Source organism: Lepidochelys kempii, chromosome 6 (genome assembly GCF_965140285.1).
Source record: "Lepidochelys kempii isolate rLepKem1 chromosome 6, rLepKem1.hap1, whole genome shotgun sequence".
NCBI classification, from domain to species: Eukaryota; Metazoa; Chordata; order Testudines; family Cheloniidae; genus Lepidochelys; species Lepidochelys kempii.
In genome coordinates this window covers 50,683,176-50,707,028 of record NC_136385.1, presented here as the reverse complement: position 1 = coordinate 50,707,028, position 23,853 = coordinate 50,683,176, and the positions used below count along the sequence as shown (strand labels likewise).

The window sequence follows — 23,853 nt, the reverse complement described above, 5'->3', positions numbered from 1 at the left end:
ATTCGTCTGAGCAACCTCCTGAATTTTAACCTTCAGTCCAGCATATAAATTTAGGGACGACAGTTTCATTGGAAAAAAGCAGGGAGGGGGCTGGGTGAAGAGGAACTTGACATAATTAACTGCCCGAGCATAAAAATACTGGTTTAGCTTTTGTTTGTTTGTTTGTTTGTTTCCCTCCTGTATTTAAGAGAATTAAAAACCCCACGTCAAAGCCATAAATTTCGTACCCCACAGAGCCATGAAGACAGAGAAGAAGACGGTTGCTGGGTTGTCAAACAGGTGACTCGCTCGAGCAGTGGCGCAGGCAGAGCTCATTTTCCAGTAGCTGCACGTTTTGTCACATAGAGGGCACATGGTGATGTTGTTTCTCTCATCACACATCTCCATACTGCCAGGAAAGCGACAAGTAAATGCAAAGAGTAAGGTTAATACATTTCATCTGCCATGCACAGGTCATTTCTTCTGATAAGGCATTTGTCCTCTGCATATGTTCCCAGTCACTGAATGCACATTCAACCTGCTGGGCTGCCAAATGCTCCCTTCATATTTCTTCTAATTTCTCAACCTCTTCTTAGTATTGTTACTTATTTAGTGTTATGGTCAGTCCTAGAAGCCCCAAATGACATCAGGGTCCCACTATAGGCCTGATCCAATTCCCATTCAGGTCAACAGAAGTCTCTCCATTGACATCAAGAGGAAATGAATCAGGCCCTATGCTATTCACTGTATAAACACAAAGTGAGAGAGAGCCTGTTCTGAAGTGCTTATAGTGTAAATAAAGGCAGACAAAGGATAGGAGAAAAATAAGTATTAACCCCATTTGATACATGGGGAACTGAGGCAGAGAGAGAGAGAGAGTGTGTCTGTGGGAGACCTGGAAATTGAACTCCGATCTCCAGTGCTTTAATCACAAAACTGTTCTTCCTCTCTACTGTCCTCAAGACAACCCCCTCACTTAGCTCTGTCTCTGGAACTACACTATCGGGAATATGTGACCTCAGATCAAGGCAACACTGTTAGAAGGGACTCATTAAATGAAATTGATCTAATGTTTTTTGCTTTGACCTGCACTCCATTTAATGGGGAAAAGAGACTATCTGGCAGTCCGGTCTAAAGTTTGCTGTGCCGCATGAGAAAGAGTGTCTTGGAATTGTTGGAATTAGGCCACTACTACAGTCATGAATCTTAGCACCACATGTTTTAAGGTGCCTCAATTGAAATGCTAATTTTGCATCTACAATCAATTGCAGGTGCAATCAGTAGCATGCGAAAGTGACAGAGTTTCGGGGCTAGATTCTCTAGTCCTGCTGTGCTAAGCAAGGGATAGAACTGGTGAGGTGATAGGCAAAATTGATTTTAACCTGTGCCAGTGCCCAGCATAAAGTACAGCAGGAAGGGGATTGCTCTACTTTAAGCAAGACTGCCTATGATTCCCAGCAACTACTCTAGCATCTGGGGCAGGAAGATGAGCTCACTACATCGTCGACACAGAAATCCCCCCTATTCTAGAGGCTGGTAAGGGGATATTGGAGGAGCTTCTATGCTGGCTGCTAAGCTTGTCAACAGTTGGACTGATGCAAAGCAACCCTATCGGACCAGAAAATCTGCCCTAGACATCCAACTACATGATTTGTGGACACAGATATCGTTGTTCCTGATTGATATCTAAATTTCTATCATTTGCACATAAAACAGATTATGGAAGCAAAACTGGAAATGCAAAATTAGAAGCCTTTTTTGAAAATGTATAATAAATAACTAAATAGTACAATTAAAAAACACCCGGCACCTGGATTTTACTAATTTGACCAGATTACGTAGTTTAGACATATGTATTCTTGAGTTGTCTTTGTTGTTCATAGTAGATGCTTTCCACTACTTTATAACAGACATGACATCTGTGTTCTGGTTACACAATTTTTTTATGTTCTTTTAAGATTAATTTATATAATGATCTGATCTACAATTATGAAAAGGACAGAAAAGTCGCTGTCAACAAGTGAGCTAAAATAAATTATTTTTAGCACATACCTCATCAACAGGCCACACGATTATTTTGTCACATCTCTGGAGATTTAGGTGTATATAAACTCAAAACTTAAGCAAGTGCTGATTCATCATAAGCTTAACTGTGACCTTCTATTTTGTCAACATGCTATCTGTTTTTTTACCCACAGCTGTTTTCCAGATTCTACTTTCTGAGAACATGTATTTTGTTCTGTACATATTTTATCTTTCTGCTGTGGAGAACAAACTCTTAGATGAATACTGTGAATACTTATACATTGTCATGCACACCTATGGCACTGTATTAATAAATAATAATAACTCACTATTAGATTATTAAGGTGGTAGAATACTGATAACATAACATTTTTGCCCAGTATTGGATAGTGTGGACTCAGTCCTGAAACCTGCTTCAAATCCTTTAAGAGCTCCAGCATTAAAAGGAAACAGAAAGAGATCAAATGTTCCCTCCTAAAGATTCCCCTGGTGTGGAAGAGTACCCATCACATGTAAAATGCTCAAATGGATGAGGCGTGCAGGAGGTGTGGCCAAAGCTGACTGTGTTCTGGCATTTGCAGGCTGGCAGATAGACACTTGGGACCCATTGCCAGACAGCATACATATATTAATGCAGTCCATCAGACAGAGTCTGGTGTAGAGCTGGTTCCAGGAATGGGGAGTTGTAACTAGCTTCCTGGTGTGCCAAACTCTAGGCCTTAATGACACTACACTTTCACAGATATGTAGCATTTTATTTTGGGTTTTTAGTTGCTTCAACCAAGTACCAGAAGGAAAAACTGTTGTTCAATACAAAATTATGTAATTATCTTAATTTATTTTACATATCCTATAGCACTGATATTTCCACTATACCTGAAAAACTAAAACAAACGCCCAGAAAACTAATCTTTTCTCATCTCCAATGGCCTGATTGATGTGAACTATTTCTGATCAGGCATATGGAAGTTTTATGATGCAGCAGTTCTAAATTATAATTGTTTCAGAACCAGGCTGCCTAGATTCTTAAACTGCTGGCAGGGACATTCAATTTTACGATTAATTGTATCTTTACTCCAACAGATAAGAAAATTTACTGATGTTAAAACTTTGCCAAATTATCTGACATGAACACATGTACTCACTTGATTCTGCAAACACATGTGACTGATGTTATACACCTGAGTAGTCACATTGTGTGTTTATGACTGCAGCCTAAGTTTGGAATTCAACCTGATGCAGAGAGGCAAGGCTTGTGCTGGAATTGTGCAAAGGAGAAAGACTGGCTGCACAGGGTGAATTCATGTACCTTGTGCACCTTTTCATAGATTTCAGAGTTTAAGGCCAGATGGGACTATTAGATCATCTACTCTGCTCTGTACATCACAGGCTAGTAAATTTCACGCTATTACTCCTATACTGAGCCCAGTTACTTGGGTTTAAATTGTTGTGTGCCACAAGCAGAAAACAGGAGAGACTGAGGTGCCAGCAACACCTTGAGGCCCCTGAAATGGAGGGGAATTGATTAGGTGAGATTTGCCCAGATGATCTTAGCAGGTGATTCGTGCTCCATGCTGCAAACCTGCTAGGTCTCTGCCAATATGATTTGGAGGGAAATTCCTTTTCAACCCCAATGTGGAGATCAGTTGTATCTTGTGCATGTGAACAAGATATACCAGTCAAGCTTCTAAGAAAGAGGATTTTCTGTGCTGCTTCAGAGTATTAGTCCACCCTGTCTGGTGTCCTATCTCCAGCTGTGGCCACTGCCTGATTCTTCCGAGGAAGGTGACTGCCCCCTACTCTCATCCCAAATACATCTGGCCAATTGTGCTTTGGGTGAAAATATCCTTCCTGACCCCTGCAGGTGACTGACTGAATCCCTGAAGCATGATATTTGCTCATACTCATTATCTTGAAGCAGAACTGCAAGTGTTTTGAGTGTGGTGATGGTAATGCAGAGCTTCCTGTTCTCTCCAAGGCCCATGAAGGGAACAAATAAACATGAGGATTCACAGACTCTCATGCCAGAAGAGACCACTATGACCATCCTATGTTCCATGTGACTTCCTGCACACACAGGCAGAATTTTTCCCAGAAGCTGAATTAAAGAATATCTTTTAGAAAGATATTTAATCTCATTTTGAAGACTCCAAACAATGATGGTGAATTCACCACCACCCAGGTAAGATGTTCAAAGTTTAATCATCATCCCTGCTAGGAAATTGCATCTTATTTCAAAGTTGACTTCCAGCCACTGGATTTTGTTATATCTTTGTCACCAAGAATAAAAATCCCTTCCATCGGATATCTTTTCCACATCTAAGTCTCTGTACACAATGATCAAGTTACCGCTCAAACTCCTCTTTGATAAACTGAATAGATCGAGCTCCTTAAGCCTCACATTGTAAGTCTTAGAGTAACGGCCGTGTTAGTCTGTATTCGCAAAAAGAAAAGGAGGACTTGTGGCACCTTAGAGACTAACCAATTTATTTGAGCATAAGCTTTCATGAGCTACAGCTCACTTCATCGGATGCATACTGTGGAACATTTCTGAACTATTCTGAACAGCCTCAGGAACATTTCTGAACTCTATTCAGTATGAATTCTTTCTATGCCATGAATGATACGAATGAACTTTATGAGGGCAGCCTGGTGGAAGGTAGGGGAGGGGCTCTAGGATCTGTGTTTATGAAGATCTCATTATTCTATCACACTGCATAAGTGATGCAAAAGGGCTGTGGCCAGTATTCCAACTGATAGCCTGGTCCCAGGTAGGATTGAAGATTTCAGTGCTCCAACCCTACAACTCAGCACCAACATAAAGCTTGAATAAACAATTGGTGTCATACATGTATAACAGACTGGATTCTGAATGCCGTTTGGATGTGTAAAGAAATAAAAGTGAGAATTTGCATTTTTTTTTACCTTGGTATATTCTCATCCACCGTTGCACAGCCATACAGAAACACAATAACCCCTACAATGGAAGCAGGAATGAGCATTTCAGTATAAACTCCCAGCCAGGCAAAATACAGTCCAATCTTCTCTCCAAAGTATTTTCTGAAATACATTGAGGGGGAAAAAAAACAGTGAAATGTTTACTATAGCTTAAAATATACCATGGCTAAAATTATGAATCACAGCAGTATTAAGCTTGAAGGGGAAAGTAAACTCTTGACTAACTGGAATGCATTTCCCCTAGGAGGATTCCTTTTTGCATGCCCCTTGGAATGAATCCAGTGATGGAGGAACCAAGAAAGTCAGTTAGCTCTACTAGCCAAACTCTTTTGCTCTTGTGTGTGTCTAAACAGATATATTTAGATTTACCATGATCAAATCTCCCTAAACAAAAATTTTTCCCTTTTCTTTATTGAAATTACTCCATGGACTCTGAATCTCAACTATGACAAACAAAACTAGTCCTCAATAAAAAGAAAAAAACCTCAAAATCTTATATTCTTTTGTGCACCTTAAATTCCCATTGTGGTAAGCTGGACTTTTGAATGTATTGGGAATGCATGGTCAACCTGAGAGAGAGTGAAGTGGGAATTTAGGAAAAGAAAGCCTTGTCCCCGTTCCCATTGGAACTTTAATTTAAACTTAACTGCAAGCTAAGCCAAATGCATTTTCTGGTTTAAGTCACTTGAAAGGGCTGATGTAACTAAACTAAATGTCTGTTTCCCATCTGGACCCATCACTTTCTGGTTTTCAAGCTTTGTCAGTCTGTCTAATGGTCTATAGTCACTGTAATAACTAAGCACAAATATCTAGGTATTATCAATATCCTGCCACAGTGCCTCTATGGAGCAGGGGCGGCAAGTTATATGGACCCAGGGTGCCCAGACTCCAGCAATATTCAGGGCCCGGCTCCACCAATATTTGGGGCCGGTCTCTCTCCCAGCCGAGCCTGCTGCCCCCATGTACCTCCCCTGAATCTCCCCTGGCCCCCACTTTCTGCCACCGTGTTTCTCCCCTGGGCCCCAGAGTGTCCCTGTCTCAAGCAGGTGGCTGCCCCCTGCAACTCCATGCTGCGCTGGGCTCTGCTGGTTCCCAGCATCAACTGTTGCTGCAGGGTCCTAATGCCCCCATCCACTAGCGCCAGGGAAGGCTGACCCTGCCCTTCCCTTCCACTTCGGACCCTTCCCTTTTCCAGCGGGACCCTCCCCCCGCCTGCAGTCACTGCTCCTGCCCCACACTGGGCAAGGGGCAGTCCCATCCCCCACCCCCAGTGAGGCTACAGTGAGAGGCAGCAGCAGGAGAGGAGGTGCACATGTGATGGCAGCCCTCCCCAGCCCACTGGAGGGCAGGCGAGGGGGCTTCCTGGACCTGAGAGGGGCCCTAGGGCCACGTGCAGTGACAGTGGTGCGAGGTGAGTGTGCTGCCGGGCGGGAGGGGAGGCCCCTCCCCTGGAGCTTGCTGCTGCTGGCAGGGAGAGGGTTGGGGGGAGTCCTCCTCTCTGGCCCCAGCCCTGGGTCAGCCTGCCTGCACCCCAAACACTTATCCCCATCCCTGCCCCATCCCAGAGCCCTCACCCCCCCACACACCCAACCCTCTGCCCTAGCCCTGAGCCCCTCCCACACCTCAAACCCCTCATTCCCAGCCCCAGCCAGAGCCCTCATCCCCCTGCACCCTAACCCTCTGCCCCATCCCTGAGTCCCCTCCTGCATTGTGAACCCCTCATCCCCAGCCCCACCCCACAGCCCTCACCCCTGCACCCCAACCCTCTGTCTGAGCCCCTCCCACACCCCAAACCCCTCTTTATCAGCCCCATGCCAGAAGCCTCACATTTTTACGTTATTTTAAAAAATATATATCAGCTTACAAGACAGGTGTGTGTGTGTGTGGGGGGGGGGGACTTGGACCTGTTCTGGGCACCACCAAAAATTATGCAAACCTGCCGCCCCTGCTACCGAGGGAAGGTAGCTTTATGTTCTAGCCAGGGAATCAGCACGTATACTGAGTGCCCCGGCCCTGACCCATCCCTAGCAAGTTCTGCCCACCCCCCCGGCTCTCTCTCTGAGCTGCATCAAGGGCTCTAAGCCTATAGAAGGTTTGTGTCTTTATCATCCCCCAGGGAGGACTTTCCACTGCCAGGGATCCTGAGCCTGGGAAACCAGTAGAATCCAGGGAGAGAATCAGGCCCTATATCTGTATCTGTGAACTTTATGAGGGCAGTCTGGTGGAAGGTAGGGGAAGGGCTCCAGGATCTGTGTTTATGAAGATCTAATGATTCTATTACACTACATAAAACTTTATGAAACTTCTAAAATTCTGCCTGGAAACAGGACATTTAGAATTCTCCTTACCTCACTAGGTCAATTGGCTGGTATTTATAAAAGACTCCATAGCTTGCCCATTCCTCACACAGGAGCTATAAAATAAATCACAAATGAAAGCTAAAATAAGGCATCACGTAAATGAGCTGTTTCTCCTTTTGTTCCAAGTTACTGCACAGTTCGTGTTGTGCTCTGGTGTCGCTCTTCTTGTGGTTGCACATACCTCAATCGACCAATACATGCATCTGCATTAAGTATGAAAAACAAGTTTGATGGTTTGGCACACTGCATGCTACAATGATGAATTCTTCTGCATTAAAAGCTCTCCAACAACAGGACTAATGGATAGATGTAAGGGGGATTTTATGATTTGTTGCAAGTCATACATCAGTCAAGTCTTTAGCAGAATGGATGTGGGTGTGAAGGATGGTTGTTCTTGGAATTATTAGAGAGAGAGAGACACACACAGACACCAAACTGGAATAAACTAGTTTGCTGTTGCTGCACTAATATTTTGCATCTGTAGAGAGAAAATGTACTGAAGTGTCCAAGAAACTGCATTTAAGATCTTAAGAAGAACACAATGGTCTTCACTCATTACTTTCAGTCAGGATTTGGGCCAAAGAAAATAAAGGTCACCATTAATGGCTCACAAAATGAAATTACATACTCACAAAACTAGGTTCATCTGAAAGCACTCAATTTATTACATAATTTACATTGTAAACAAGACTACACTTCTGAGATTTGATTCTTCCTGACCCAGTCCAATTCTGAAGAGAGAAAAAGGAGTTATTAAACTGGCTACTTGACATCCTTCTTGCCATTCAGCACATTTTATATCTTGCCACAGAATATTAGTTTTGGTACAAAAATCTCATTGATTTCTGTGAAAGTTCTTCACACAGAACCAGGAAAAATAAAGCCCTAGATTCCCATGATCTACCTGCGAATTCCAGTACAATGATAATCTCTCTATTTAGTTTTTTTTCTTTAGTTTGATATATTAATATAAACAATATAACAATGATTAATCCCTACAAGCAATAGCAATGAATAGGTCTGTTTGTTCTAATGGTCACCACTGTCTTCATTCAATCATTTGACAATGGTAAATCCTCTAAAATTTAAATGCATGAGTTGGTTGCTATCAATATGTTTCTTTAACTGTAATCTTTGGTAAGAAAAAACCCAAAACACATGAAATGTAGCACAGAGAATCAGAATCAGATTAATTTAACCAGCAAGTGCATTCAAATTCTGAAACACCAGGATTCATTTAAAAGTTGCTGCTAACTGCATCTTTTTTCCCTTTGTTTCTAGTTTAATTTTAACCAATTTAGCATTCCACCTATCATCACAGGGGTCACTTGCACCTTAGTTCTAGACATGAGGAAGCAAGCAAGTGAGCTGCATGCTCACTTATTTCCCACTACCAGAACATGCAGTAGGTGACTGGGCATGGAGATGGGCATAGCCTGCACCCCATCATCCCTACTTCTGGCTGGAATGGGGGTATAGGCCAACAGCAAATTATGAACCTAACCTGCAGCACAGGGATAGCTGGGCAGGATTTAATTTGGAGGTGTGCCTCTGTGTGTCAATGCCAGCCATGGCTATCCACTTGCGTGGTGCAGTGTATGCGTCACTTTTACCTAAAGCTAGGCTTAAAGTCAAACCCTCTCTCTGAATTAACAATTAAAAAACAGTAAGTGGAATATTAAATAGCCCATGTGGAGCTGAGAATGGGGATGTGAACACTGGCCTATTTACAAAACCAAAGAGTTTGATATTTTTCTTTAGAGTTTTATTTAAACTGATTCATAGAAGCAAAATAATTAAATCATAAAAACTAGCATTGTCTAATTGTTAAATAATTAATTAAATAAAGGCTTCTAACTCGTAGACACAAGGAGTTCTAAATTAATTACCCTTCGGTGCAGATAAACCAATTTCAGATATTTTGTTCATATAAGAATAGCTAACAGTCTGATGTTTCCTAAAGTCATTAGCTTATTTGAATCACGATGTGGTGAAACCTGACATCTCAGCAGTTTACAATTCTACCATGAAATAAAATAAAATTAAATAAAAAAACCCAAAAGCCTCACTGCCCTCTGATTTCGGGGGCCCGATCTCAGATGCCTTTTGTCTGATTTTCAGACATGCTGACCACCTGCACTTCCCACTGACTTCATTTGGAGTTGTGGGTATGCACCAATTCTGAAAGTCAGCCCCAAGAAGTCTCAAGTTTAGAAACCCAATAACTGAAGCCCCCAAACTTTGTGTCCTCTTTTGAAAACTTTGGTCTTATGCTTTTTGTCTCATTTTTTCTGTCTGCAAAATGGAAACCCCTCTTCTTGGAAGCATTATGAGAATTAAGTTGATTAATCTTACAGAACACTATATATGTACCAAATATTATCTTGTGCAATTGTCCTTCCATAGTTTGTTATACCTATCTTAGAACCTTCCTCCTCATTCCCACTTTCTTGTTTTTTCTATAAAAATATTATATATTTAAAAATGGAAAACAGAAGATCTGATGAAATTCTATCTCTCTCTCTCTCTCTTAACACGGTGTCTTGAAACACAGTCAGTCTGAAGCACCCTGCATCAGGAGAGTAACAACATCCTTTAAGTCATGAACTTGGCGAAACTGGAACTAAGTGAGATCCAGTACTGCCAGTAGGGCCCATTTGGGAGATGAACTGTAGCCTCCTTAGCACAGGCTGGGACTTAAAGAATAAAAATTTGCCCTTAACTTAGTTACATACAGCAAAACCTTGTTTGAAACCAGGCAATCTTTTTTTGCCCAATAAATTCTAAGTATCAAAATGGTTACTTTTGAGATTATTTTCCTCAGGGTCAGGTTCTGATTCCCTTACTCATGCATAGCACTCATGCAGTATAGCTGGGAGTGATTTACATATGTATGTGTGAGCAGGCCAGGAGTGGTTGCTCTCACAGCAAAGCAGTGTAAAAGGCACCCCAGGTTGGAGAACTGAGGGGACACAGCTGTCCATCAGTCCAGATTGTACTTAATGTCACAGCAACCTTAAGAGAAATTAGAATGTAAATGTTGACATTTTTCCTATGATGATGTGAAATGCACCATTATTACATGGGGTAATTTAAACACATCCATGTTGGAGTAAAATTAACATTTAGAAATACTTCTGCTATATGGCACTGATTGCCTTTCCACGATATTTTCTGGGAAATCTTGGCAAATGTCCAGTTCCCGACAGGTGATTTGTGAGGCTAACACTCTTGAGAACTTGCTGAATCACATATATCAACTTACTTTTCTGTCATTGAGCTCAACATTTTCACCTTCGTAGTCACCCTTTAAAGAAAGAAAAATGGCATCATCCAACAAGTCACACCCAGAACCGTTATGCGGCTCACATACCATGTATCCCACTCACGTAATGCATCAAAAACAGAAAGGCAATTTGTAAAATAATGCTGTATTATATGGGGTCATTTCTCATGGCACACTTTGTCTTCTGTCATCGAGCACATGAAGAAAAAGTAATAAAGTCGGTCACAGGGTAAAAAGCAATGAATAAGTAATAAAGGCAGCCTAAAAATGTTAAGGGAAGAATGTGATTAGAGATAGGCCCACATTTGAGTGATATTTGGGGTTTAGTTAATCCATTATAAAAAGAGGAGACCAGCTTAGAAGGCTGACCCATATCCAAATTGTCCCAAAGCTCAGGGATGATTAAATCTGGGGCTTTGATTTGGGGGTCATTTCTAAATATGATAAGGAATACAATTATGGAACAAATAAAATATACATATCAGTGGCTATCAGTAGCTGTCTACATGTCTAATAAAGCACAGCAGAGCATTAGCATGTACATGAAGTAGAATTTATTTAATCTTTTTTGAACGCTAAATGGTATCTCTATAGCAGATGCTTGTGATAAATGCCAAATAGACAAAAGGCCGGATTCTGATCTCATTCACACCAATGTAAACCAGTGATAAACCCATTCAAGTCAATGAAGTTTCATTAGTTTTAAACCCCCTGCAAGTGAGAGGAGTATGAGGTTCAAAGGGCCTTTTCCACCACTGCGTTACTTCAGCTTCACATCACGATCCTTTATACACTCACAGAATAGGTGCAGCAGGGGCATCAAACACTGCTCTATAGACATTCATGAAGCCTCTATAGGAAGGGACCATCTGTAAATGTTTCAACACCAGCCACTTCTCAGTCTCTTAGGTAAGGGTGTCAATTAATGCTAACTGTGGTGCACCCATCAGTCCACTTTGGCATGGATAGTGATCCCCAACTCATTTTATAGGACCATCAAGTCAGAGGATGAAATCTTTGGGTCACTACCAACCCGATACAGATCCACACCAGTACACCTGTGGTAAAAGACTCCATATAAATTTCCTTACTGTCTGATCCTACCAATCTCTACTGGCACTGTACATTAAAGTATTTGGACACTTCCCCAATGGCAACCCATTATACATACAATCACTGACATTTGCTATTTATATAGGGGGATGCCAGGGGATTTAGACCAGGAAATTAGTCACCTGGAGTACAGATATGAATACATTTCCTCGCCATAGTGCCAGAATCCTTGGGAGCAGAAGGTCAAAAAGTAGCAAAAGTATTTAATTTGCCAAGACACATTAATAACTCCACTAACTTTATATTAAAGTAGCATTTTTGATGACCAAGGGAACTAACTTGGCAGGTATTATTAAAAGCCAACACAGCTGACAGGTAAAGATTGTACAAGTTGTGAAAACTCATTATAAAAGCGGAGTAGGAAATTAAGCTTGTGAAACACTAAAGATGTTTGGGATGATGCCATTAATACATAACACACTAAGGATTTTTTGGTGTCAGATTGTAGAAATGTAAAATATATTCCAAGATCACTTACATCATGCAAAGGATATGCAGCACTGTAAACTCCATTGGCAAGCAGACTGGTGATTCCTTGAAAGACAAAGGCATAATAGCAATGTACAATTTTAAATTTGGACAGTCTCAAGTTAACATCCAACATTTCTGAAGAATTCCCTCAAAATAGTACTCATTTGGTTAGCTAATAAATCTTCTGCCATCTAATTCCTCTCTATATAGTTTCATTTTCATTCATACAGATCATTAAGCAGGATTAATTTTACAAAATGGAAAACTGCAGAGAGTAAGAGGAAGTCATATGTTTGAGAATGAAGAATTAGGAGACAATGACTTGAAACCAGTCATTACAATAAATGACATTCTCTGAAAAGTCAGTCTGATTTGAAGAGCAAGGCTGCAGATTTTAAAGCAAAAGGCTGGATCATAAGAAGAATATGGCTGGATTGATTGTGTAAGGGAACATACATACTAGGGTTGCCAACAGTTCCTTATTACAAGGGACGTCCCTTATTTTTAAATCTCTGTACAAGAAGGTCGGGAGTTTCCGAGTGCTGCAAAAAGCAGCAAGAAATACCCCAGGCAAATGTAGGTGAGTACTACTAATTATTAGTATTACTAGTACCAGGAGGAGGGGCAGGGAAGGGGTGCTAAGAAAACAGTCCCTTATTTTTGAAATACAAAGTTGGCAACCCTAATACATAGGCACTCATCATACACTCAGAGTTTTTGAGATTGGTTAGCAAAGTTGTAGGGAAAGCCTTTGCAAAGACCTTGGCATAATACTTACCATATTTACCACATTTCCATCTTTTATTTAAAAGTGTAGTTTCCGTCTTTCTTCCCTCTCCTGTCCCTGTTTACACATTTATCTATTAGTTACATGCATGAGCCTTAAAGCAGTTAATGCTGCATCTATAATGTGTGTGGGGTGGGAGAGCTCTGTGGAGTTTATTCTCTGCCTTGTGGAGAGTGATCTCATTCTTTAACTTTGGGATTAATTAAGAGAAGTGAGGACATAACAGGAGAAGTTATACATATGATTAGAATTGTGCAATGGGAGAAGAATGCACTTAGAAATCTCATCTTGCTACAGAATTCCAAAGACTGCTTAGCAGGACACAGATCCTTGGAGGCTACGGTATATAATTTCGAGATACTGTAAGTTTTATTACAGCTGTTGGCATTAATATAGCTACTGCCAAATATGGAGTTTCTACAAGTCTTTGAATGGGTCTCGTTACCCACTGAAGATATGTTTGGTGACTCTGCTACCTAATCTTGAATGATGACTTTTAAGATCACGTCCTCAGTTGGAGTAAATTGACATTGTTCCATTGATTGTAACAGAGCTAAGTTGATTATCACCAGATCAAAATTGGGCCAATGTGTATAATAAGAGTTTAAGAATATTACAAAGAGAAAACAAAAAACCTGACATATTGTGGTGTGTTCTAGCTAGACAATTGTTTATTGATCCCTCACTGACATAACAGCATGGGTCCGGATGTAGAGAAATATAGGGTATGTCTACACCAGTGGTTCTCAAACAATGGGGTAGGTCTCCCAAGGAAAGCATGGGAATGTGCCAAGGGAGGCACGGACTGTGGGGGGGGGGGTTGGTTTTGTTTTTTTTTAAGAGCTTTGGCTGTCAGCCCCGGTGGCTGGGGCTCATGCAGAAGGTCCGTGCACGCCTGGGAGACAGGGATAAAGGGTACAGCTGGAGCCATACCACGTAGGCTCGGCTCTCCTTCTCCCCCACCCCCATCCATCAGCTGGAGGTGGCGGGGCTCTGGGTCTCAGCCCCAAGGTGGCAGCAGCAGCACAGAAGTAAGGGTGGCAATGGGGCGCTAAGTTCAGTGTGAAAAGTGATATTGATGAGTGTTATTTTTCACATGGTCTCTCTTTCTTCTATACTACTGCTGGCATAGTGCTGCCTTCAGAGCTGGGTGACCAGCCAGCAGCCACTACTCTCTGCTCTGCCTTCAGTGCTGGGTGGTGGTATATATACTTTGAGAGGGGGAAATAAATGACTACAGACAAAAAGAAGGGGGCCTGATCAAATAAGTTTGGAAACCACCGGTCTACGCTATCATGTGGGTACGGCCTCTGACACATGCCCGAACCCCCTTACCATCCATGAACATGGATATGCTCTTCAATGTAGATACACCCTAAGAGCATGAACCAATGAAGGGTGTGTTTTTTGTACTCTTGACATTTTTACAAGCTCATTGAGGCCCTGATCCTACAAGGCATTAAGTGACTGCTGGAGGAGTTGCTGAGTGTCCTTAACCCTCAAGAGGTGCTCAGCACCTTTCAAGGCCATACTTTAAAAAAAAAATCCTACCAAGACTGCACAGTTATCAAGCAGTAAGAATTACCTGCAGGTTTCATACTACCTTCAGTTAGAAATAGGTAGCAGGCTGGTAATGCACAGCTCTAGTGATTGCACTGCTGAGGATTTGAGCACCCCACCTACTACATATGGACACGAAAAGTTTTGGACTACAATTCGCAGTTTCACAAGTATGCACTAATAAACAGCAAAAGGCTAGCGTGTTCACTGGGCAGCTTTGTTATTTCTACTTGGCAGCAAAGTTCAGAGGAAAGCACTTCCAAAATATCCTAGTGTTACTCGTATTTGTTCAAATCTGTTCCAAAACTTTCTTTGATTATATAATGACTGAACATACAAGGTCAGATGGAACCACACTGATTTACACCCACTGATTACGTGGCCCAATCACCTCTTTATATCATGCACTGTGTGTGGTTTTTCCATGCCCATGTCTGGTGAAGACGGAAGAAGCAGGGGGACCCAAAAACATAACGTCTTTTTCCTCATTCAAGTAACTGTTAATGTGGTTCCTGTTTCTGACCAGGAAAGCAGCCAACTCTAGGACAAGATTCCACACTGAGCTGTGGGACTTTCCCCCTGCCACTGTGAAAGTTTGTCATTTCGGCTGTGAAACCGATCCAACAGGAGCTTTGAGAAAAGGAGGCCACTCCTGCATTTGGATTTTCCACATTACAGGAACAGTGCCTGGTTGCACTCAAAGTAATCTTAAGGCATATAAGGATTCGCCACCTGTACACTGTAGGTTATGTCTTAAATTGCAAAGTCAGAGTATACAAAGCACATCTGGCTTAATCATCCCTCCATTATTAGATGGATTTCTTAACAGCATTTTTGTCACTATTTTGTCAGAGCTACCTGTAATTCATACTTGTATTTAACTACCTGTGGACAAATGAATGTTTTAACAGTTTCCAGTTTTTCCATTTGATTTTTGTCTTCCATGGGATATCAGGTGTGGAGATGACTGGACTTGAGGAAATTTAGTTTTTGCCACACATGATTTGGTTTATTATGAGCTATTTATTCACTTCAGTGCCATAGTTTAGTGGATCCCTGCATATCATAATCAGTGTTAAAGAGACTATAAAACAGCTGAAGAGGGGATATATGGTCAGTAGGTCTTTATCAGGGTGACCTGATTTTTATTTCTTCCTGTTAATGAATTTAACAGTTGGATCAGTTCTGAAGGCTAAAATCCCACATCCATCGGCAGCAGTAGTGTAAGTTTCTCCTCCACTTTGTCACTGAACTGGAGAGACTACGTCTACTTCTAGTGATGAGGGATTAATCTAGTCCCCATGCCTACTCCCATACATGGCCTCTCTGCTGAGTTCGTGAAGAATGCCAACAAGTGCCAATTATGGGAGAGTTTTGAAGACTTGTCAACTGAGACCATTTCACACAAGCCCTTAAAGAGATATCAAATGATAACAATTTTAGGTGACTATTGAAACAGACTGGATTTATGTGGCTGGTTCTAGACTGTGATCCTTAAGCTGCTGAAGTCCATGGCAATACTCTCATTGACTTTAATGTGGATAGGATTGAACCCCTAGTGGTCAAGAAATGACCACACATTATTAGTTCTTGGCCATATCTTAGTGTTTTATACTGCCATTCAGTCCCTTTGTGAACGACCTCTTTGTGCCTGAAAATATTAATCTTGCTTTACAATTTGCTTAAAGATCTGACCATAAAATTGGTTTACAGCAATGAATCTACATCTTTACAGATGAAAAATGTTCCTGACTAAACATAAATCAAAAACACAATAACTAAACTAAGTGAACTTAAATCAAAACATGGAGGATAAAAACAAAACAAATGAACAAACCATCCCTTCAGTTGCAAATTTGCAAACATTTGTGACACCTGAAAATTATGCTGATCTCAAACCTACGTAAAGTTCCTTACCCATGCTGTACTTGGCTTTGGTACATGTTGTTCTTTTCAATATTTCATAAACCTATATTTGCAAGATGGAAGAAAAGAAAGAGTTACTTGAGATACTGCCAGTGGACATGTTCTGTGCAAACAAATCTTTTTCAGAGTACAATCCAAATAAAAGTTATTGGCACAATTGAGCTGTTGATCACAGCTAGTAAATCAATGTTCTCTATTAAAAGCTTGATGTTATTATGTTTTAAAGAATGTGGTTATTTTCATATACACTTTCTGTAGAAAGGGGGGAAAAAAGCTTGATGACTAAACTGCCAGTTAGTAAGATATGTGATTTTTATTTGTTTGAGGAGGAGTGTGTTAGATTTAACTGTTCACTATGATAGTGATGCTATTCATAGGCGCCATAGGAAACACATAGATCCCAGATTAAAGACCTTTTCCTACAAGCATCTTGTATGTTGCTAAACTGGCATATAGCGCTAGATCCTCAGCTGGTGGAAATCGACGTAACTTCATTGACTAAAATGGTACTGTGAATATTTTACTACCTGGGGATCTGGCCCATTAGATCTAAGCAAAGCTCCAAGTACTCACCATTTTGTCAAACACTGAGTTACACAATAAAATAACTCGACACTAAAATTTCCGAGGCATAAGGACTTCAGTGCCAAAAATGGCATTTATTTATTATTTAATTTATTGTCAAACATGTTTGTATGTTCCACCAGGCAGCCTGAGTGGCTGAATAATCACCCCTGTAGTAAAGAGATGTGCTCTCATGCAATGAAGCAAATATTGGGCTGGAGGGAGGCTAGGGGAAATTCTTTTATAATTAAAAATGAATGAAAATAATAAATAAACCCTGTGAGGGAAAGCACTCTACTCCCCTTTGCCCTGTCTGGTCACAAAGTGGTTTCTTCAGGATGCTGGCCTGCTCTATCTCCTCTACACCTTGTCCCAGCCAAGGGCAACATCATGCAATTTCCTTTCCCTCTTGAATTGAGTGGGCAGGTGGATATATGGGACATTCCTCGCTTCTTTCAAGGCAGGCGATAACCGAGGGTGCTGTTGCTCTTCTTACAGATATTCTAGAGGGCCAATTAATGTTTATAACTTGCTAGTGCAACCACATCTATAAGTTAGTGCTTTGAGAGAGTGCACCAGTTTCAGAAGTGCAATATGAAGGACTCTACCACACAGACGTTGATGGAGCCAAAATAATGTTTGAGGTCTATTTGGTAAAGAATTTACATGCTAAGGATGCCCAAGTATACTCTGGCATTGTAAATTACATGCCTATTCATATAAACATTCAAAGGGTTAATTTTGGATGTCTTTGCTTTTACCTTATGAGGTAGGTATATGACTCATCACCACAGAATATGAGTGCCTCATAATCATGGATGGATTTTATCCTTGCAACATTGAAGTGAGGTAAGAAAATATTATCCTCATTTTACAGATGGAGAACTGAGACACAGAGTAGACTAAGTGACTTGCCTAAGCCCAATCAAGTTCCCTATCCACTAGGCCAACCTTCTTCCCATCTGTCATTCTGCCTTAAATCTTACTGTTTGCAGTGTTGGTCCCAGGATACAAGAGATAAAAGGTGGGTGAGGTAATCACTTTTCTTGGACCAACTTCTGTTAGTGAATCAGACAAGCTTTTCGGTTCATGGAGTTTGAAAGCTTGTCTCTTTCACCAACAGAAGCTGGTCCAATGAAAGTTATTACCTCACTCACCTTATCTCCCTTAAATATTACTATTTCTTAACTTGCTTGAGCTCTTGCTCTCGTTCTCACATATGGCAACTTGGTTGAGCTGAGGGGTTGTTACAGAAATCAATTCAATTGTCTCATATGTTTACTAATGATTATATGTTATAAACTATAGTTCTATCAACAAACAACATAGCTCTTCTTGAGACACATGCATTAGCCTCTCAAGGGACTGCCTGATCATATTGTCTTCATCCTTGTTCCCTGACCAAACCTCATCTCCTCCCTTTGCTCTTTTCTTAATTTAGGGCTATATTGTGACTACCCCCCACCCCGACACAGCCAAGGGGCATGTCTGTGTGTGAGGATTCCCTTAACATCATACAGGTGTGTAAGGGCTACCCAAACCATAGTGTCTCGGGATGCTCAGAGTCTATACAGCAGATGAGCAAGGAAACAAGTGGGCAGGAAGTTAGAGGAGCCTCAGAGGAATCATTCCTCTATTATTATTTGCACCGAGAGGTCTTAGATGAGATTGGGATGCCATTATTATTATCTGTATTATTGTAGTGCCTAAGGACCTTAAAGAATACCAGAACTCCATTGTGAAAAAAATGGCAAGAGACACCCTGCCCAAAAGAGCTTACAAACTAAATGGACAAGACAGACAAAAGACAGGAGGAAACACAGACACAGAAAGGTAAAATTACCTGCTCATGATGATGTCATAGGTCAGGAACAGAGCCTGTAATACAGCCTAGGTTTCCTGACTCCACATCCAGTACCCTATCCACTAGACTACATCACCTCTGACATGCCTAAGGCACAATCTAGTCCTTAGATTGTAAATGCTCTTGGGGCAGGGACTATGTCTTTATTTGCATTGCACGTCTGTGGCACAAAACAATTAAATAATAATAGCAGCTCTTCAGAAGAGCTCTGTGTAAGCTTGAAAGCTGGTCTCTCTCACGAATAGAAGTTTGTCCAGTAAATGGTATTACCTCACTCACCTTGTCTCTCTATGGCACTTCTCCTACACACAGAGCATTAAGTCCTGCAATGGAGTTGTAGGGGTGTAAATTAGGGCAAATTTATAAAATGCTGTACAAGCAGTATACAAGGGAGTGTGTCTAGTGAACAGAACACCAGATGTGGAGGCAGAATCTGTATTCTGTTCCTGGCTCTGAACCAACTCACTGTGTACCTTTGGGCAAGTCACTTCACTCCCAGATGCTTCAGTTTCACCATCTGTAAAATGGTGACTGACTTCCTTTGTAAAGAACTCTGTGGATGAAAGATTCTATACACCTGCTAAATATTATTAGAGTTCTGACAATCTACCCTAGCACTGACTAAAGTGCACCATAGAAGTGAATGTCACAAGTTAACATAATAAGGGGGAATGGTCATTCAAACAATAACTCCGATTGAAATTCAGTGACTTCTGTTCCTATTAAGCTTGGTTTAATATGATTTTTGTTGTTGTTAAATACAGATATTATTTTAAAAGTTAGGAGATGTTAATCCTGCTCCATAGCCCAATGCTGCTTTAAAAATATCCACCAGTACCAGTAATGCCTAGCTCTTAGATAGTGTTTTTCATCAGTAAATCTCAAAGCACTTTACAAAGGAGGTCAGGGGCCTCACTTTACAAATGTGGGAATATAGGCATAGGAAGGGGAAGTGACTTGCCCAATGTTACTGAGCAGACCTGTAGCAGAGCCAGGAAAGGCATCCAGATCTGAGTCCAAGTCCATGCTGCGTCCCAGAATTACTGAGACTCTAAGGGTACGTCTACACATTTGGTGGAGTGTAAAGTACAGACACTGCACACCAAGTGAGCATGTGTATAAAGAGCAGTGTAAACGGTGAGGCACAGCTTAGGTGGGCAGAGTAGAGTAGAGTAGAGTGCCCAAAATGCCTGAACCCCCAGTGAATATAGCCTACGTTGCTCTCTACATGCCCCAACAACACCTCCCATGTCTACGCTGCTATTTTTAGCAATGTAGTGTCCCGCTGCCTGCCTGCTGCCAGAGACTTTCCCAGTTGTAGTGAAAGGCTCCAGCAATATTGAAAGGCTCTAGCAGGCGGAAAGCTGTGTGGAAAGCCTCCCCAATGCCACAGTCTTTCCCTGTCGCGTGTATCTACACACTGCAGTGAGAAGTGTGGACACCCCCTGCTTTTCACAGTGGCATGTTTCTACATGTATAGTGCCTGTACTCTACACACCACCATAAGTGTGGACAAAGCCTAATAGAATCAAAACTGAGTTACTGTGCAAAAGAAGGCATACTGTTAATCCCAAACAGTATTTAGCAGCCACACTAGAAACTGTGCACTGGAAATGCTTCATTTTGTTATTTAACCAATTTCTGTCATTGACAATTAGTGGCATTTGGTACTGGGAGTTTGGATTAAAACTAGCAAAGGAGCACTTGAAACCCACATCATGATGGGAATACCCCTGCTGTAAATGATTTTAAAATACAATACTTACTATCGTGCTTCTCGTTTTGCTGTCAAAAAAGGACTCTTTGTCAGACAAATCAAATCTGTTAAAACATTAGAAAGGAGAAAAAAAGATTGCACATTAGGTAAAAAGCTGCCTATAATTTTCTACACTTGGTGACCTCTTTTCATTTATCCTGAGGATACCGCTGAGCAGTAAAGTTTACTGCTTGTAATGAATGTTATTGTCAATGAATAAACATAAAATGAATCTAATCTAATATCCCTTCTAAAAGAAATGCCCATCCCAAACTCCCCGGTTTAGGGGGTTTGGCAACATGGTTCATTGGTTTTATAGATTCATAGATGTTAAGGCCAAAAGGGACTGTTATGATCATCTACTCTGACTTTCTGCATAACACTGACCTAGCATTTCACCCAGTGATTTTTTTGATCTAGCCAAGCGTTCTTTTGTTAATCATGCTGGGCCATCTTTTGCCTCCTTTATCCAATGATTACTCTAAAAGTAGTTTAATTGAAAGAAGAAAAAAAAAGTGAGACAAGACGTGTAAGATCCTTTTCAATCTGAGTACAAGTTACTAAATCTGATCCTTAGTGATACTCGGGCATCTGATTGTTTTATTAGATGAACATCCCTCATGCTATAAATTCTCTTATCAGGTCAATTTCTACAAATCTGGGCACATACCAAAGGTGACATACTCTGCAAACATGTCATTTACACGCAGCCAGATTCTGCCTGATACCATCCTACTGCACAGCACCCTTTCATGTTCTGTGTCCACTAAAGGTAAAAACAAATGTCTGTGTGGTGAAGATGCTGCGCCCAGCCTCTGCTTTTTCCATTTTTCCTGACATGTATGTATACACAATTGAAATTATTCTTGAGATCTCAAAATGGGCCCAAACCTGTTCCTATTGAAATCAATGGCAAAACTACCACTGACTTCAAGGAGAGCCAAATCAGGCCCTCTCCTTGTAGATGGTACACAATACATGTATTACCTGCCCATATACTATTAAGGAGGCTATCAGTTATGTTTATCAAACCATACTCCTATCTACAAATCTTACTGAACACTTCGTTTTTGCAGTGAAAAGGACCATAGTAAAACCATAAGTATTATGATATAAATTTATCTTTGTAGTAAAACAGACATATTTGTTACTCTGTTCAGGAGGGTTGCTACATATACTATATGACAGCTAAAATGAACACAAATGCCACACAGAGATTCTTAAAAAGTCTGATTCCTGCACAGTGAATTAGATAAGATTTCACTTATTATGAAAAGGAAAAGTGTCCATTTTAATGATCACTACTGCAATATCAGTGCTGATGAACATTTTTCTATTAACCTATTCATGCCTGTGTCGCAAGTGGTATTGCAAAGTCTGGATCCTGTTGATGCAAATGGTTAATTTAGATGAAGCTTTCACTTACAAGTGTTGTTTCTCCCGGGAGAAGGGGTAAGAGAGGCGTTTCACTGTCTGTGGTTTGAGTTCTGCTACTTTTGGCTGGATAGGTTCTGTTATTTTTTGAATTACAGAATTAATTTTTTTCAAAAGACCATGGGCTTGATTTATCTGATACACCTGAGAAGAAGGAAAATGAACAATTAATACTGTATTGCTCTCAAAATTATTCATAAAAGATTCTGAAGTATAAGGAATAAAACCATCATTTAAATAAATACACTCAAATAAACTAATGAGGAGCAGTGTGCTATCGCTCTACCTTCTTTAAAAGGTTGAGAAACAGATGGACGGGTTGTGAAAGGGGAAAATTGAGGCAACCTCAGACTCCAAATGTGTCTGAGTCAAATCCTGCCCCTTATTCATTCCAAAGGATATTCATTCCAAAGGATAAGGCTGGGCCGCTTCACAGAGCTAAAACCATAGAGCTACTCCATGGCCACTATAGCAGCTTAAAGGTTGAAGTAACTTCTGTGGCCCTTGTAAGCCACTCTGTGGGGTGAAACCAAGGACTGGAAGATCCACATAGCAATGGATTCCTTTCTCCCAAGAACTGATGAGTGTAACCACATCAGGAGCACACTTCTGATCTCCATGGTACATAGGGAAGCTTGCATGTGAATGCCCTGCACCGCGGACTTTTGGCATCCCACCTCTTCCATGTAATGGAACCACAGTGGAACTACTTTTCACCAGTGCAGTAAGGGCAATTTGGGCCTATGGTACCAAACAAGTGCCAAAGTTATACAGGAATTGCATTAGAAGATAAAAAAAGAAAAGAATAAACGTCACAGCCTGAGCCACAAAGTTCCGCTCTACAGCCAGAAACAAACTACCTAGATGAAGGAGTTTGGTTTGAGCTCATTTCTAGGCGTAGCCAAGTGAAAATTCATTCCTCATTTCTGCTAGGTACAGGAAATAACTGGACTGTGCCTGAAAGCTTAGAAACCTCTCACTCACTCTCTTGACAAAAATGCCCTTTCCTATGTAATACAATTGCTCCAAGGAACTTAATGGCCTTAACAAAAGAGGAAACACAATTAAAGTAAACAAAGTGATAAGTGGGCTAGGATGCTACTAATACAATATTTAAACCAAAAGTTTAAATTTATTTTTACTTACAATAAATTACTTTGGGCTTTGAGGCTGTCTCTTGTTCCATTAGAGACTTCTTTCTCTGCAGTGTCTGGAACCGGCACTTAGGATATCATTAAATATTAATCCACCTCTACGTTATGTTCATTGAATAGGTACAGCTACATATCAAAGATTATTTAAATTTTGGTCTCTGGAGAAAATACACTATCACTTTTATAACGATATTCCAAATATTCCGAAGGGTAGTTTATTCTAAGCTAATTTAGTTCCAGACCCTGCAAACATTTACATGCATGATTAACTTTATGCACATGAGTAGTCTCTGAGCTCCATGGAACTATTTGCATTCAAAATGCTATTCCCACACGTGTTTTCAGGATTGGGGCTTTGCTGGAGTAAGAAAAAATAAGCATCCCCCATAATGTATATTTAGGAGTCCATTATCAGCTGCAATCTACCATTTCAAAATGTACTGAAGGTATGAAATACTGTACAAACTCATTTGTATCATGTGAAGAATAGGACCAGAAGCTAGGAACTCTTGATTTCTGTTCCCAGTTATAAACATGATTCTTTCTGTAGGGTTAGGTAAGTTAATTAGGCATTCCTCCTCAAATTTCCTTATGTGTAAAAGGCAAATAGGAATAC

General features: G+C 40.8%; 1 protein-coding gene across 3 annotated transcripts in view; it reads right to left on the bottom strand.

Moving 5' to 3' along the window:
• Nucleotides 1–23,853, bottom strand: part of ANO1 (anoctamin 1) — a 116,702-nt gene that overhangs the window by 38,043 nt on the left and 54,806 nt on the right. For all 3 annotated transcript variants that reach the window (XM_073350660.2, XM_073350657.2, XM_073350658.2), the window contains exons 5-12: nucleotides 22,076–22,227; nucleotides 20,660–20,714; nucleotides 16,457–16,508; nucleotides 12,200–12,255; nucleotides 10,588–10,629; nucleotides 7,311–7,375; nucleotides 4,930–5,064; nucleotides 228–388 (exon numbers count right to left, since the gene is read on the bottom strand). In XM_073350660.2, the coding sequence (XP_073206761.1) occupies nucleotides 228–388; nucleotides 4,930–5,064; nucleotides 7,311–7,375; nucleotides 10,588–10,629; nucleotides 12,200–12,255; nucleotides 16,457–16,508; nucleotides 20,660–20,714; nucleotides 22,076–22,227 (718 nt within the window). The remainder of the gene's footprint in view (nucleotides 1–227; nucleotides 389–4,929; nucleotides 5,065–7,310; nucleotides 7,376–10,587; nucleotides 10,630–12,199; nucleotides 12,256–16,456; nucleotides 16,509–20,659; nucleotides 20,715–22,075; nucleotides 22,228–23,853) is intronic.